The sequence below is a fragment of the Oxyura jamaicensis genome, chromosome 9 (genome assembly GCF_011077185.1).
Source record: "Oxyura jamaicensis isolate SHBP4307 breed ruddy duck chromosome 9, BPBGC_Ojam_1.0, whole genome shotgun sequence".
Classification (NCBI taxonomy): Eukaryota; Metazoa; Chordata; class Aves; order Anseriformes; family Anatidae; genus Oxyura; species Oxyura jamaicensis.
The window spans coordinates 15,926,233-15,941,736 of NC_048901.1; the positions used below are offsets into that span (position 1 = coordinate 15,926,233).

Here is a 15,504-nt window from a genome sequence, read left to right on the forward strand (position 1 = left end):
CTATTGTTGTCGTTGGTTTGCTGCTCACAAATCCGGGAAAAGGGGGAATGGGTAAAATGTTTTTTGTGTGCTTCAAGATCAATTCTTTTGTGCTTAATTTAATTATTTTTTCCATATAAATAGAATAGATATGGTGTGCCTGAGGAGTTTAGGTGTTTTGAAACACTTTTGATCCTTACATTGTTTACGAGATAATTAAAGGGACAATTATATATAGCATTTAAATACTTGTTTTGAAAAGTAGCAGGATAGGAACAGAGGAGTAAAAATTGCTTTAGTGGAATTTATTTAAATATTAAAATTAAAGCTTTGAAAGCAATGTTACTATTAATCTTTTTATTGATTTTATTTCTATTGCAGTACTAAAACTCAAAATAGCAGGATAGTATTGGCGCATGGAATGTGATCCTGTATTAAATCTTATGTGGACCAGCATGGTCCAGCCAGCAGCCTGTAAAAACACATTCAACTCACTACCTTTGCCTTGGAGAAGACTTTGCTGTGTTCATGAGGGCTTAGAGGTGAAGATGGAGCTGCAGCTTGTTATTATCTGTTCATGTGCTAAGAACCACAAGCTGCTGTCCTCCAGTCCTTGTGGGCCACAGAGGGCAAAGTCAGACATCATTGAACTGATGGCTCTTTTGTGCTGCTAAAAAACTTCAGATCATCGACTGGCTAATTTTCATAGTTTAGTATCTCCAGATTGGGATGACAAATGAGCTGAACATAAGGTGAAAGAATAAGTTCAAGTTTTTAAAAACTTGTTCTAAGCCTGTTATTTTAACATGGTAATAAAAATAGCAAAGATGTAAAAATGTGGAAGCCCTTCTCCTGCAGCGAAGTTCCTGCTTTGGCTCTTGCCGCCTCAGTAACATCAGCTGCACTGAATAAGGAGAGAGTTTTGATGAATGTCAAAATTCAGTGAATTTCCCTTTTGCATTGTAGAAAGATGCAGGATGTGCCATTGTTGCCCTCTTTGGACTATGAGAAGCTGAAAAAAGACTTGATTACAGGGAATGATCGTCTCAAAGCTTTCCTACTGCAAGCTCTGCGCTGGGTAAGTGAAATGGCCTCTGTACAAATAAACGGGTCCCTTCTGGAGGGGTCTAGTACTAAAATCTATCTTGTGGGCAAGATGATTGTTCTGTTGAACAGTTCAGCATTATAGGCACCTCTGTCCTTGTCAGTGAAGCTCGCTGATGCTCTTGAGATGAAGAAAGCCCAGACAGTAGGTGTGTATTTGTAGCAGTGTGCTCCCTTTTTGAGGAAAGCCAGATAGAAATTCCTGAAATCTTCCAGTGGAAATTATTTCTGATGTGTTTTCAAGAAAATTGTTGTTGTTTTTGGCTGCTCCTTTTTCCATGTTTTGCTCTGTTTCAGATTTATATAAATCCTACTGTATCAAAGAAATACCTCAATCTAATCATCAGTTTTCCTTTATAGTCAAGGCGTTCTACAGGAGCCTGCAGTTTTAGTTAACTCAGTTCATGCAATGGTATTTTGGAGAAAATTAAAGGTGGCAACAGAAAGTTTCATTTTCCTGCCAAAAAGGAAGCTGACGCTTTCTAAGTGACACACGTGAAAGGTGATAATAGTGAAATTCTGGTCAAGCTTCAATGTCAATTTTTCACATTAAAAACAAACAAACAAAAAGTTAGGTCTGACCAGTGGTTCCTCTAGCCCAGTACTCTGAGATGCTTTAGAAGAGCACTACATCTGTAGCTATTAGAAGTTTTTTTAAAAAAAAATTTATGTGAATTCATGCTGTATCCCTCTTGTATGGACAGTGATGATACCTTGTGAGTAACAGGTCTGTGATGGATCACTTAGCTGACATCAGGTCAGTTCATTTCGTCTCATTCCCTTAGATCACTGAGGTTGAATTCCTTTCCTCTGTGAGAAGAGGATTAATTTTCAACTATGGGGTATTCACACCTTTTAAATCTTCAGTGGTCATTAATTCACATTACCATTCGTTTATTTGACTGGTTTATTTATGTTTTTGTGTTGTTTTCTTTTTTTTAGCGCTTGACAACATCATATCCTGGAGAACAAAGAGATACGGTCCTGCAGGCCTACATCAATAACGACCTCCTAGATTGCCACAGCAGCTGTCAGGTCAGCTGGAATGGCTTTTCTCCAGCTTGTATGCAATATTGCTGATTTGTTTCTATAAAGTGCTGATGAGAAAATTTTATTGCTCTCTGGAGTGTGGGGGAGAAGCAGTGATACTGACAAAATTGTGTGATACATTTAACTCCTTCATCCCAGTCTTTAGATGTAATTGGCAAAGCTCGGCGTTACAAGAGTTCTCAATTTAGATCATCTCAGCAAGTGCATACAGTTCTTGTAGACAAGGGGAAGTTTGTCACACCTCTCCTGGTTCTTGATGTCTGAGTTGAGCAGAAGCCTACCGAGCCCCTCACTTAGCAGTTAGCTCTTGCTTATGAGTTGCTCTGTCTCTTTTTGAGTCGGTACGTGTTGTTAGATAATACACAGAATCCTTCTCGCTGGTTTAAAATAAGAGCAGAACTAGGATTTCAGTCTTATTACCTGCATGGACTGTCTTGATTATGCACATGTTCAACAGTATTTTAGTGAGTTTAGAATGGATTGTTACCTTTCTTTGGAAGGGGGATTATCAGTTATGTTGATTTATTTCCTGATAATCTAGTACTGTTGCTAACAAAAGTGAAATATTTTTTTTCATTCGTAAAGGTTAATTTTATGCATGGTTGAGTTCCCCAGTTGTTAGAAGCTGTGGACCTGCCTGCTGCATTGTCATTGCAACAGTGACTTGTGCTATTAGAAAAGTTAAAGGATGAATAAATCAATGACCTCTTTTATTCTCCCTGAGAATTTCTGTAAGAGGAAAGTTATGCATAGGTAATGCCAAAAGTAAAACAGATTAAAAATAGTTTGCAATGTGTTGTTCTTTGTAAGTTACTGAGCTGCTTTCCCACACTCCTAGTTGTCAAACAACAGCATTCCTATTCGGATGACATTAATATTTAGCCAGTGACCAAGAAAACCTGTTAATTTAGTTTGTGAACTTAAATGCGCTAATTTTAGTTTTCCTCTTTACCAGTGCTGGTTAATTATAATTCTTATTCTACACCGTGGAGTTTAATAGCATTACAACAGACAGAGCTGAGTGGCTGTGATCTGCTAATTTTCTGTCTCTCCCTCAGCCACACCCCCACAATAAAATTTAAAAAAGGAAGTGGAAAATTCTAAATCATACTGACAATTTTTAAGATATCAGTATGCAGTCTATGCTTGTTTGCTATGAAAATTTACTGAAGCTTTTTAAATGTTATAGAAGACTAGGTTTGTTTTTTCCTTCTTTGGTGAGCAATTACTAAGATTTGTTTTCTTTTTCAGAGAAGTGTGCTTAAATTATTACAGTCTAAGAGCGAGGTAGTCAGACAGTATATGGCAAGGCTCATCAATGCTTTTGCTTCATTGGCAGAAGGTAAGAGATCCACGGGGGGGGGGGGAGGGGGGTTGGAAATCATTTTCATATAATGCTGGCTCATAGGTACTTTACAAAGTGCATGTCACTCTGTGTGGGAATTTAGAGTCTTATTGGCATTCTTTTTCTAGGGCTTCACTGTCTTTGTTACGTAGATTCAAAAGAGTTTTTCAGTGTCTGGAAAGTTTTCCTTTTGACACTGTGTTTGCATCATTTCTGTTGTTTTTGATGATTTGTGGTCTGTGCAGGAGCCTAGCCTGGTGATGTCTCTATGTAGACTTCAGTCTCTTTATAAAGATCAAAAAAAAATGAAGGAGCTGGATTGGAAATTCCCCACTAGTTAAAGTGCCTATAGGCAAACCTGCTCCCAGAGTGCATATCTCTGCCTGTCCCAAATTAGCCGTCAGGTTTGGTGTTTCTTCGGAAGCTAACTATTGCTAGGACCTGAAATCCCATTTAAAGTCAGTAACACCTAACTTTCCTGAACTCTTTGGACATCTCTGTTCTTTTCCTAGAGTACATAAAACTGTAATAAATCAGAAAGCATGTTCTGAAAAAATAGTAGTGGATTCTGTGTGGTACAAGCAGAGGTACTAACTAGGCAGGTAGGGACCTCTAATATGCCAGGTGGGTGGATTTGGTCTGCTAGACAACACATTTGTTCGGGTTTGTTTGAGTTTTGGCACACTGTGGCTCCTCAGGAAAAAAAACTAAGGTCAATCCAGCTTACTCTTTCAAGGAGAAAAAAGTTTTCTGTCATAAATTGAAATCTCAGCATCTGTTCTTTCATCGCTCTTTGCACCAGGTCGTCTCTACCTTTCTCAAAACCCAATGTTGCTGCGAATGCTGGAGGAGAGACTGAAAGCTGAGGACAAGGATTCCCTTACATGGGAGAATGTTCTGGGGGCTTTGCAGAAATTCAGCCTCAGGTGATGAAAGCACAGCACTCAGTGGTGACAGCAGGAGAGGAAATGCAGGCTAAGTTAAGCTCTGTTCAGGGAGGAAAGAAGAGTGCTTGATTTTCCCATAACAATCATCAGACCCTCTGATGACCGATGAAAGCAGTGTCATTTATTATGGAGGAGAACTCAGTTTTGCTGACTGAATTAACCTGACTTCCTACCAGCTGTCATGACTCAAGTAAACGTAAATCTCCTGCCACAGCTCTGTGCACTTTTATATGTATTCCTTAATTGAACAACTGAAGTGAAAGTCTTAATGTAGAAAGTTCTGAAAATCCCACGCGGGAGTGGGGGGGTGGGGGGGAAGAGCTGTCCTATATTCCCATGCATAATGTTTTCATTATCCTTTCTGCAAACATTTTTCAGGGATTTCATTCTCATACTGTTGATCCTCTTTCCTGGAGCTGTCTATACATGGGCTGTTCTGTTTCTTTCTTTTGAATTAGCAGTCTGACTCAAATGAAATTTCATGCAAATGCAATAAAGTGCATGATACTACTCTCATTGAAAAAGTAACTATGATCTAGGACCTTTGTTTTCACAGTATTCAGAAAGAATATTGAGCTCTGAATAGCTAACTGAATATAAGGAGAAAGAGAGATGTATTTATCTCTTCTAAATTAAGACTGCAAGTTATGTTATTTTGTTTGTTTATTATGGTTTGTTTGGGCTTGTTGAAGAATGAGTGCTGCTCTTGGATTTGCCTCATTTAGATTTTCAGTAGATAAAGCATGTGGAAATGTGCATCAGATTCTGCACTGCTTCCTTACGTAATACCTTATAAATATTTGAAAATAAATCTTCATACCCTACTGCTTGAAATCCTAAACCAGTCTTAGACAAAATGATTTTTCCATTAAAGCAGTGTTTGATAGTACAGTTAAGTTTGAATTTTGGGGTCAGGAACATTTTGGTGAAATAAGCTACTGCAAATTTTACTTACTTAATTAATCTGAAAAATAACAGTTCATTTTACAGAAGGTTAATGCCAGATACTTGGCATGAGGGACTTCTTTAATATGGGGGGTCAGATGCTCCCTTTTTTTTGCCTCAGTCCTTGGCACAGGCCTACCCCACGATCCAGGACCAAGAAAGTGTGTGTGAGCTTTCAAGTGTAATCTAAATCCCAAATACTAAGACCAAGGAAATACCTGCTTTGATCTTTGGAGTTTAGATTTGCTGGCTGTAAAAAAATAATTAACAAATAGTGTTCTTCAGTAAGACATTTTCCACCACTTCTAAGAGAAAAAGAAGTCTTCTACTTGGGGTGTGTATGTTTGGTGTTGTTAAGTGAGGAAGTTCTGTAGTAGGAGTCAATCACAGTTGACCACCTGGCACTCATCAGGGACAACTACAGTTTGAGGAAAAAATGTACAAGAGGTAACAATCCCTAGAGAAAAGTGCAAATAGATCTAAGCAAAGATCGCATCTGCCTAATCAGCAGTACAGAAGTGCTATAGTGCTTTGTCAGAAGCAGTAATTAAATTGTTTTCTGGATCTGTTATATGTAGCCGGTTTTTTTGTTTGCCTTTTTCTTATTTTAAACCAGTTTGAAGACAATGGAAAATGCAATATTAGGTGGAATTAAAAGCCTTAGAAAACAGTAAAACTTACCCCAACAATTTGCAGTTCTACACCCAACAGCATTTCAGTCTTCTAACCCCACAGGAATCTGCATCTACTTAGCAGGCTTTGTTAATTCAATAGTTTAACTGAGTCAGCCCAAATGAGTAGTTTATTTTTTGTTGGCAAGCTAGCGTGTGGCAGGTAGATGCAGTAGGTTTTTAATGTGCTCATATTAGATATAAATATATTCAAAGGCTGTTTACCTTGTGGTTTGTTTTTTGTGTGTATTGTTGTTTTTAATCCTAGGCGTGCACTGCAGACAGCAATGATCAAAGATGGGCTCATTTTCTGGCTGATTGATGTTCTGACAGATACAGATAGCCTGTCTGATTACACACTGGAGTATTCTGTTGCCTTGCTCATGAATCTGTGTCTGAGGAGTGCAGGTATCTTACTTCCTGATTTACAATTTTTATTCCAAGAAGTGGATAGGGAAGATCCTAAAACCTTTTACTGTTATCCCTGGATTCTTTCAAGTAACTATATTTAGTAGCTGAGACTCAAACAATTAGTGACATTTGAGTGTCATAACCAGTATTTAATGAGCATATCTCTTTCCCAAGAATCCCAGACTATGGAGGTTAGCTTGACCAAAATCCCAAGAGCTAAGGAAGCAGTTAATCAATGAAACCCTCCAAGGTTTCATTTTTTTTTTTTTTTTTTAATTTTGGATCAACATGTGAGGACTGCCATTCCTACATTCCAGGTCCACTTTTCGAAGGGCACATAATATTTGACAGATCTGTTTATATAAAAGAAAGTCAGAACTGACTTGATCAGTAATGGCAAGGAGCTTAACCTTCACCATATGAAATGAAATACTTGAGTGCAACGCTTTACAGTGTAGAGATGTCCTCCAAGAAAATAAGTTTCTTGTCTATGTCCAAGAGACTTAAAAGAACCTTCAAGTAAGTTTTGTTTTAAAAAGGAAAGTAAGGTAAGGATGAAAGAGTGGCTGCTTGGCATAAGAAAAATAATGCTTTTTTTTAACTTTGTTAAATCCCTTTGTGTTGCATCCTATCCAAGATTACAACTATATAAACCTAGAGTAACTCCGCTAATTTCAGCTCAGTTATGTTGAGCAGTGTTTGGCAGGAACAGTATTGCTCTGTGTAAATTCATTATATTTAGTACTGATTTTAAGGAATAATTAAGATACTCTGATCTGTTATATTTTTTTCAAGCAAATTTGTTTTCTCCCTTCACAGGGAAGAAAATGTGTGCAAGGATCGCAAACCATGTGCTCAAAGTTCTCTCTGATCTTCTTGGCCATGAGAATCACGAGGTACTTGTACAGCAAACTTTGGGTTAAGAAAAAGGTGGAAGGGAAAATTAAAGATAAAAAAAGGCAAGAAAGGAAGAAATAGAAAATAAACTGTCTTTGTTTCCCTTATTAGACTTTCAAGTAATTAAGTTGCTTGAAATTTTCCTAAAATTTGCAATTCTTTGAATGTGATTTCATTGGACACAGATCTTTCTTGATGTAATTATGTCTTCCTTTAATGCATGTTGATAGCCAGAAGTGAAAGTCTTGTAGGTGCCTAGCTATCGTGTAATCCATGTGCATTCTTGACTGCTGTTTCTGATACTGTTTAAATGTTATCTCATACTAAATCCTCTCAGTCTTTACTACTTCATGAGCTGTGGTGCAAGACATTATGTAAAACATTGGGTACAAAGAAGAAAATCTGCTGCTAATTTAAAAGAACATTATAAGCAGTACACCCGTGACATTCAAGCCCACATATCTCTGTCTACCACTTCGTTTAACCTGCCTCTTAACTGTCTGGGATTCAAGCTTCTTTTCTGTCTTCAGACACACTTGTATCATGGACGCTATATTAGACAACCTCAGAGGAAAGCGTTAAAGATGATAGTTTATTTCTACCTAATGTTTTCAATACATCACTCTGATAAAATTTGCCTTTTATATAAAGCATTGCTTCAGCTCTCTCTGCAGAGGAGCACTTCTTTTAACCACTTGGTAGAATTGAAGGGAGGAGAAAATGCAGACAAATATTTTTATGAAATTGAAATCATAGAGAAGGAGAGTTTACCGGGATACTCTAGATTGATTCCTTGATGATTATGCAAAGCGTTTTGGGACATCTAGTAAAAAGAAAGTATAAACTCTGGGGACTTACATTTATATCTAATGATTGGATCATCAAGAGGCTTTTTTTTATTTATCACTTAAGCTGAAAATAGTGAATGTTTCAATTAACTATTAGCTCCAGGTTTTATGAATTCATCAGAGCGCGTAGATCAGTTCTTCGCTGGCACTGTATTAATTAAGATGAATTTTGTCATATCTTTATTGAAGATATGACAAGATTTGTTTCAGTAGTTTTGTTTTTATCAATGAGAAAGTTAATACAATACATAGTAGTACAAAATAACATCCCAGTTCCTAGACTGAAATATTTAGAGAACGCTGTGATACAGTTGAGTCTGTGCCTTAGAATGACCTTGAAATTTCTTTTATGGGATGGATTCTTAGGACTTAGTTTGTACCAGTGCAACTGGTAAAAGTTTTGTTATTGCAGTCAAAGGTACAAGGCAGCTCTCTTGGGTGCCAAGAGAACTTTGTGAGAAGCTGTGGAGTCCTGGTGTAAATACTAATCCCTTATCTTTCCTTGTTTCCTCTGCTCACAGCCTAGCTCACTTTTCATTTTTCAAAAATATAGTCAGAGGATGACTGGAGGTCTTAGTGCTCAGTAATTGGCCAACACAAAGGGTCGCATAAGTGCTACTGAAAGTAGTTTGACATGTCTGGTCGTTTTCACTAATCATATTACCAAGTTTTTTTTTGCCTCTGCTGAGGGACAGTAAATAGGCAGCTGAGTGGGAGGATCTTTTACATTGCTACAGCTTTTATCATCCTGCTTAAGGCTACAGTGCTTGAAACCTGTCTGTGTTCGTGCTGACATGGTTTTCTCCCAGTTCTTTGTCCTTTCCTATTTTTTGTACTGCCACTAGTGCTAGTCAGAAACTAACCTAATTTTTCTGCTTTTCTCTTTTCTTTCTCTTTTTTTTTTTTTTTTTGGCCATGGGCTAGGTCAGTTTGCAAGACCACATTTTCAAAAAAGGGTGGGGAATATCAACACACAGCAGTACTGGTTTAGCTCAATCATGTCACAGTATACTTGCATCCCCCCAGAAAATCACTGCTTACCAAGTGGGAATTTTTGCAAGAGTAGGCTAGCCTGATTAAACTCTCTGAACATAGTTGGTTCTGTTCTTTCACTCTTAAATTTTGCTTATAGTCTGCTTGGCTGAATGTCAGAGTTTTTCTTAGTGGTCTGACTACTGGCAAATATTTCTTCCTCTTAGATACAACCATATGTGAATGGAGCACTGTACAGCATTCTTGCCATCCCTTCTGTCCGAGAAGAAGCCAGAGCAATGGTAAGAAGTTCTGCTTTGCTTAGCACAAAGATCACTTCATCTGCTGAAGATGACGTGTGTGGGTATCTGGTGAGTGGTGTGCAGCAGGATTGTCATAGGCATAGCATTTTGAGAAGGGAATCCACAGGAGGCCCTCCACCTTTAATACACAAACAGGTATAAACGTATGTCTTGAACATTTTTGCCATATTTGCTAGCCTTTTCCTAAAGGTGAAGCCCCAGCAGCATAAAGGATACTATTTAATTTATAAATGAAAGATGGTATTTTAGAATAGTTGTCCATGTAGCATTTCATAGATTGGATGTGGCTCAGAAGATGCTTTCATCTGACTTGCTATTTATTTCCTTCCCTGAGTTAACTAATTCTACACAAGTGAGCTAAGGGGATAAGTGTTCTTGCTGATTTTTTTTTTTTTTTTTCCTGTCTGGTCTAGACATGGTTAGCTGGGGAGGGCAGGAAGGTTTTCACAGAACTAGGAACTGATCTCAGGTGAAAGTTAGTCTAATGGTGTAAAAAAGAAAATAAATAAATAAATAAAAAGGTGTTTTGACGTGGGTTAGAGGAAGCTATTCCAGGGACAGCAGTGTATCTTTCTATCTTAAGAACTAACCTAGAAAATTTTACAGACGTAATTGTTGTCAGATGTTTTACCTAACAGAGCACAAAGGATTGAATGTCATCTTAAATGATTAAAGGCACAACATCAAGCCTATAAGGGACTGCAAAGAAAGAAACTGAGATTAGAGAAAGTCAAAGATGGTCCTGCTTTTTGCTTTCCTTCTCTGAATCTTTCACAATTGTCTCTGTAAAGGCAAATTTGCCATTTTCTCTTGACTGCTGTGTTGACAACTGAGCTGAGAAGGTGGAAGCAGCAGATCTATTAAAATTTGCTGCTCATCTTGGATACTTCCATATCTAAGTCTAGAAGCAATGTACACATCCCATTTCTTTTGCCTTTGGGAAGCGTATGGACAAAAAGGAATGTTTATTGCGGGACACAGTGGTTTGTTTCACACTGCTTATATTCTTCCCAACAAAACAAGGATATTTTAGCTGACAGTGCTCTGTCAGTGTGGTCACATGAAACACTAATCTGGCAATGTTTTCCACTCCATCCAGGGAATGGAAGAAATTCTGCGCTGCTTTATCAAGGAAGGAAATGCAGAGATGATCCGGCAGATTGAATTTATTATCAAGCAGCTCAATTCAGGTCAGAGGAACAAATGCAGCTATCTGAGCTGTACATCTTTCACAGAAGTCATAAGAAGGCTCATGTTTTTATTTGGCATTGCAACTCTCATAGAACTACAGTAATGTGATGGTCTGAGAGAGGGTGATTAGTGAATGTAGGATTTGATGCTTTAATATTGATTTTTGTGCTACGTTTATAAAGAAGAAAGAAAAGGCTGTGTAGCTCTCAATCCTGATGTTTTGGGACTGTAAATAGAATGACTTTGGCTGTTTTCTTTAATGTCAACTGCAAAAATAAGCAGGTGATACAATTTGTAAAGCAGGATTTGGTGACTATGTCAGTCTCTGCTCATCTCTCACTCTGTAGAGGAGCATAGCTCTGTTATCTGTGACTGTTATTAACATTACACTGCTGACTTTTGGGGGTTTTGTTGTTTGTTTTTTATTTTTTTTATTTGTATTGATGTTCTGTATTCCACTATATGGCACAAAAGTTATAAATAATATTTTTACTTGTAGACAGTATAATAATGAAGTGCTTGTAGAGAGAAATAGAATCTTTTATTAAAAGTTAATTGGAAAATAGACAAATTTGCAAGCACACACTCTCATTCAAATCTCCTCAGTAAATACACTGAGGCATCATAGTGGGATTTATGGGAAAAGAACTATTGCCAGGTGTTTCTGTTTCTGCCTTTTTTCCTGGATATGAATTGGCTTCAGTGATTTCTAGCATGCTTTATGGGAGCAAATAATTCCAGTAGCTGTATTGAGAAGAATGGTGTGTCTATAAGAGAAGCAAGCGAAATCTGACTGTTCCAAAAGAGGGGCAATAACTAGAGATTCTTTTAAGTTAGACATGTATTCTTACTGAGTTTCATTTTGCTTCTTTCTAGAAGAGCCATTAAATGACAGTGCTGTGTCTGATGATGAAGAGGAAGAAGAGGATGAGGAAGTAAGTATAAAGGCCCTCTGGAACCTTTTAGAAAAATCCTTGGTCCATGGAGGTGTTCTTTTTTTTTTTCCTTTGGTTGATTTTGTTGTTTTTCTTGTTTGTTTAACTTTTGTTTAATTACCATGGTAATATTAAAAAGAAAATTGGATCTGTTTACATTACCTTTAGTCCATTTGAAGTCCTACACTTTTATTTTGACAAGCCACCACCTCTGTAATAAAGGATTATAGCATGAAATAAGTAAAGAGATGAGCGCTTATTGTAGCAGTAGTAATCTTGCTTTCGAGCAGACTTATTTCAGCAATTAAAAATAAAGGAAGCAAATGATCACTACATCACCGGAATAGTTTTAAGAAGATTGGTACTTTTTATTAAGGTATCATTGTCTGTTTAATATGTGACTTCTTTTGCTGTTTAGAAACTTTGAAATATATGTAATAAATGGTATATGATGAAGGAAAACAGTAATTCCAAATTTGAAAGTAACTGCCAGAAAAAGAGAAGGAAAAAAAAAAAAAAAGCAAGTATCAGAAACTTCACAGTAGTGTAAACCGGTTAGCTGTATGTTTCCAAGTCTGTTAACAAACATTTTTAATACTAACGATTTTACTTCAGCATTTTTTAAGAAGCTGTTTGCATAGGGTAATAGGATTCCAGGCGTAGAAAGCACATAGTGTAATTAGTTTATTTGCCATGATCCCATGGCAAGGAAGTCAGACTAGATGGTCTGAAATGGTCCTTTTAAACCCAAATGATCCTGTGATTCTGTGATTCAAATTAACCATCGAAGTAAGCGGTAAACAATGTGAAATACATTTTCAACTGTCTTCACTGGTGATGTTAAAAGAATAAGATGCATAAAACTCAGTAAGCCTGTTGTGTCTGTGTTTGCTAGCTTGTTGCACATTAATGCTCAGGAAGGGTGATGATGCTGCTGAACCCAAAACTTGCCCTGCTGCTGCAGGTTGACTGAGCATATTTTCAAGTGAACTTTGAACCTGTTACATTGTGAAAACAGAGAGAAATATGCAAATATCCCAGTTGTAAAAGGTGTGGTGCACTTGTAGCCACCATGTAGTGTGGCACTTTGCAGGATCCAGCCTTTGCTTGGCAGTATCCAGAAAAATTATGTTTGTTGCATTCTTTAGCTATTTTGTGTTGTGTCACAATAGGTTGTGAGAAGCCTAGACCAGGTTATCCTTTGTGCCTTTCCCTAATTTTACAGCTATCTGGGAATTCTAACTTTATAGCTGCATGGAAGCTTTCGTTTACAGCCAGCTCTCTTTTCTTTTGAAGCGGTTCAGTATTTTTTTTTTCCTAGTATGATTGGATTATTGTGATTTTATTATCTCCTGCAGTTCTGAAGTGTGTTTTCAGTAATCCTCTCTTTCCACGTCTCCAGACCAAAACCAGTGCTTTATGTACAAGGTAGTCTTTTCGGGAATTAATTAACAAATCTTCCTTTTGTTTAATGTACTGCTTAGTATCTTTTAACTGGTGTTCCAGGGCTTTGAGTATCTTAGATGTATTGTGAGTATCCAAAGTCATGATACTTTCCCTCGAACTCCAGTTTACTTATTTGAAGGTTACTGTGATCTGCTTTGAAAGCACAGAGATTAGGAGATCATTCATGAAAGGTGTAGCTTTAAATTTTATGATGGTGTCGCATACTTTTATTGTGGTTTTTATTTTTATTTTTTCCTGCTGCTCTTGGGAATGAAAAGAAGATGATTTCTCCTATTCAGTCATGTCCTCTAGATGAGTCGCTGCTGCTCACAATCCCAGCCAAGGCTCTAGGTCAAATCAATCGTATATGAAATGTATAACAGGCTTGTCAGTCCTTATTTTACTCAAATATAACAATAAGCTCTCGAAACAGAGAAATGCCTGGTTTCAGTTTTACATTAGCTTTGTGATTATATTAAAAGGAAAAGGAAAAAATTCTTAATTCAGGCAATTTTACAACTACTTCTGGTATAACATTGATGTGGCGAGTCCTACATCCTAACTGCTTCTGGGAGCTGTAATTCTGTTCTATTCCATGTAGGCCTGGTCTATCAGTCTTTCAGAAAGCAGAATATACAAACAAAAGGCTATACTAAACTCATAATGTTGTTACTTTCTTAACTAATCAAAGATCTGTTGACTCGCTGCCTCAGTGCTCGAGGCCCTTTTGTATTTTGGAAATGCTGTGAGTTATTGTTTTCGGAGTTCTGTGATAACATCTGGTGCTGTGATCTGGCAGCAGAAAGTTTTGAAAGACTTTGTCAGAAGCTTTGCCTTGACGTAATGCTTAAAAACTGCTACAGACAATATATTTCAGTATACATCTATTTAGTGACATGCATTCAGACTGCTTGCAGATACCATCATTACTCAGCACCAATATTTATACCTTCACAGCTTAAGAAATAACAAAATGAGTCTTTTATGCGGACTCTTAAGTTGCAGTTTTTACCCCAGCTTTTCTTGTTTCCAAAAACATGTGAATAGTCCCCATGCTGTTACTATTACCTTTTGTGTTTTTCTTTTTTTTTTTTTTTTTTTTTTCCTTTTGCCTGTGATTACTTTAGAGTTTTTTGAATTCTCTTCTGGCTTTGAACAGACCTTGTGGTGATGACTACTTTCTCCTAAACACTGCTGCCAAGATGTGGTTGAGCTTGTTGGAGGATGAGTCCGAGATTTCTAAGAGAACGTAACACACTCGGAAATTTAAGATTCTGTAGTATGTGACATCAGAGCATATAGGAAAAATGTCTGTAGTGTTACTCAGAAGAAAAATGGCTTTAAGGTTTGTCTGACGAGCTTTAAATAGATTAATGTAGAGCTCAGGATGCGCTGATTTCCAGAGTATGTGCCCACTTTGTTATATGAGCTGTCTGGCATGTGTTGAGAGCCACAGTCACAATGCATAATTTCTGGTACTTAATATTCTTTTGACTCTTCTGTTAAATACTAACGTATTTTATATTTAATATTTAATCTTTTTATTTGCTTTTTTATTTGACTTGGAGCTTCTTAAAAAGCTGCCTGTAAAAGTAAATATGTGATATCATAGCTCTAGCTTGGGAGTTTACTTACAAGCTTGAGATACATTAGATAACTGTACAGTGAGCATTTATCAAACACCCTGTGATGTCACCGTCACTCAGCACCTGGCAATAAAATTAGTAAACTCCAGTGTGAAAATATACTTCAGATGAAGAGTACATCAAAGGAAAAAGCTTAGTCATGAGGTTTCGAGCCATTGCATTAAAGGACTTTGCTGCCAACGTCTGCTACAGTGGTGAATGGGGCACCAGTAGTGGTGTTGCAGTGATGGAAAGATGATGGTACATATGTCAAAGCTTTCCTTCTGTGCAAGGAGGAGCTGGAGGAGGGAAACATTCAGGGTCGGTTACCTGGTATGGTAAATAATGTCAGAGAGCAAGATTGGCAGGGGGAGGCACTTCCCAGGAACCAGAAACTGGCATTCTGCGTGTGGCAGAATCCCTCAACCAGCATATTGGATGAGGTGGAACCTGGGGAAACCAAGAAGATCTCTGAAGAAGAGCTAAATACATCACGCATGCATGGTAGCTGGGTGAACATCTCCACCAGACTATTTATAAAGCTCATCTTTGCTTTTTTTTTTTTTAAAAAAAAATATATATATATATGTCTAAGTACAGTATATTGTAGAGTTTGGAGAGTGTTTTTTTGTTCTTTTGCTTGATACAGATGATTGTTGGCTAGTTTACCAGCGTTTGTATTTTTTCCATTATCTGGGTTACTTTTCACACCTACCCAGCTTCCCAGCCGGTTGTAACGTATCCTTGGAGAGAAAGGCAGATGCAACATCTCCCTGAGGTCCTGCACAGCCTTGTCTTTTATGGCTGAGTGTCAG

The 15,504-nt window shown here is 37.5% G+C and overlaps 1 protein-coding gene across 4 annotated transcripts in view; it reads left to right on the forward strand.

Annotated features, from left to right (window-relative positions):
* ARMC9 (armadillo repeat containing 9) overlaps nt 1–15,504 on the forward strand; it is a 63,301-nt gene that overhangs the window by 29,439 nt on the left and 18,358 nt on the right. For all 4 annotated transcript variants that reach the window (XM_035334614.1, XM_035334612.1, XM_035334611.1 and 1 more), the window contains 9 exons: nt 946–1,057; nt 2,026–2,118; nt 3,385–3,475; nt 4,281–4,404; nt 6,310–6,449; nt 7,272–7,348; nt 9,397–9,471; nt 10,592–10,682; nt 11,560–11,618. In XM_035334614.1, coding sequence (XP_035190505.1) covers nt 946–1,057; nt 2,026–2,118; nt 3,385–3,475; nt 4,281–4,404; nt 6,310–6,449; nt 7,272–7,348; nt 9,397–9,471; nt 10,592–10,682; nt 11,560–11,618 — 862 coding nt within the window. The remainder of the gene's footprint in view (nt 1–945; nt 1,058–2,025; nt 2,119–3,384; nt 3,476–4,280; nt 4,405–6,309; nt 6,450–7,271; nt 7,349–9,396; nt 9,472–10,591; nt 10,683–11,559; nt 11,619–15,504) is intronic.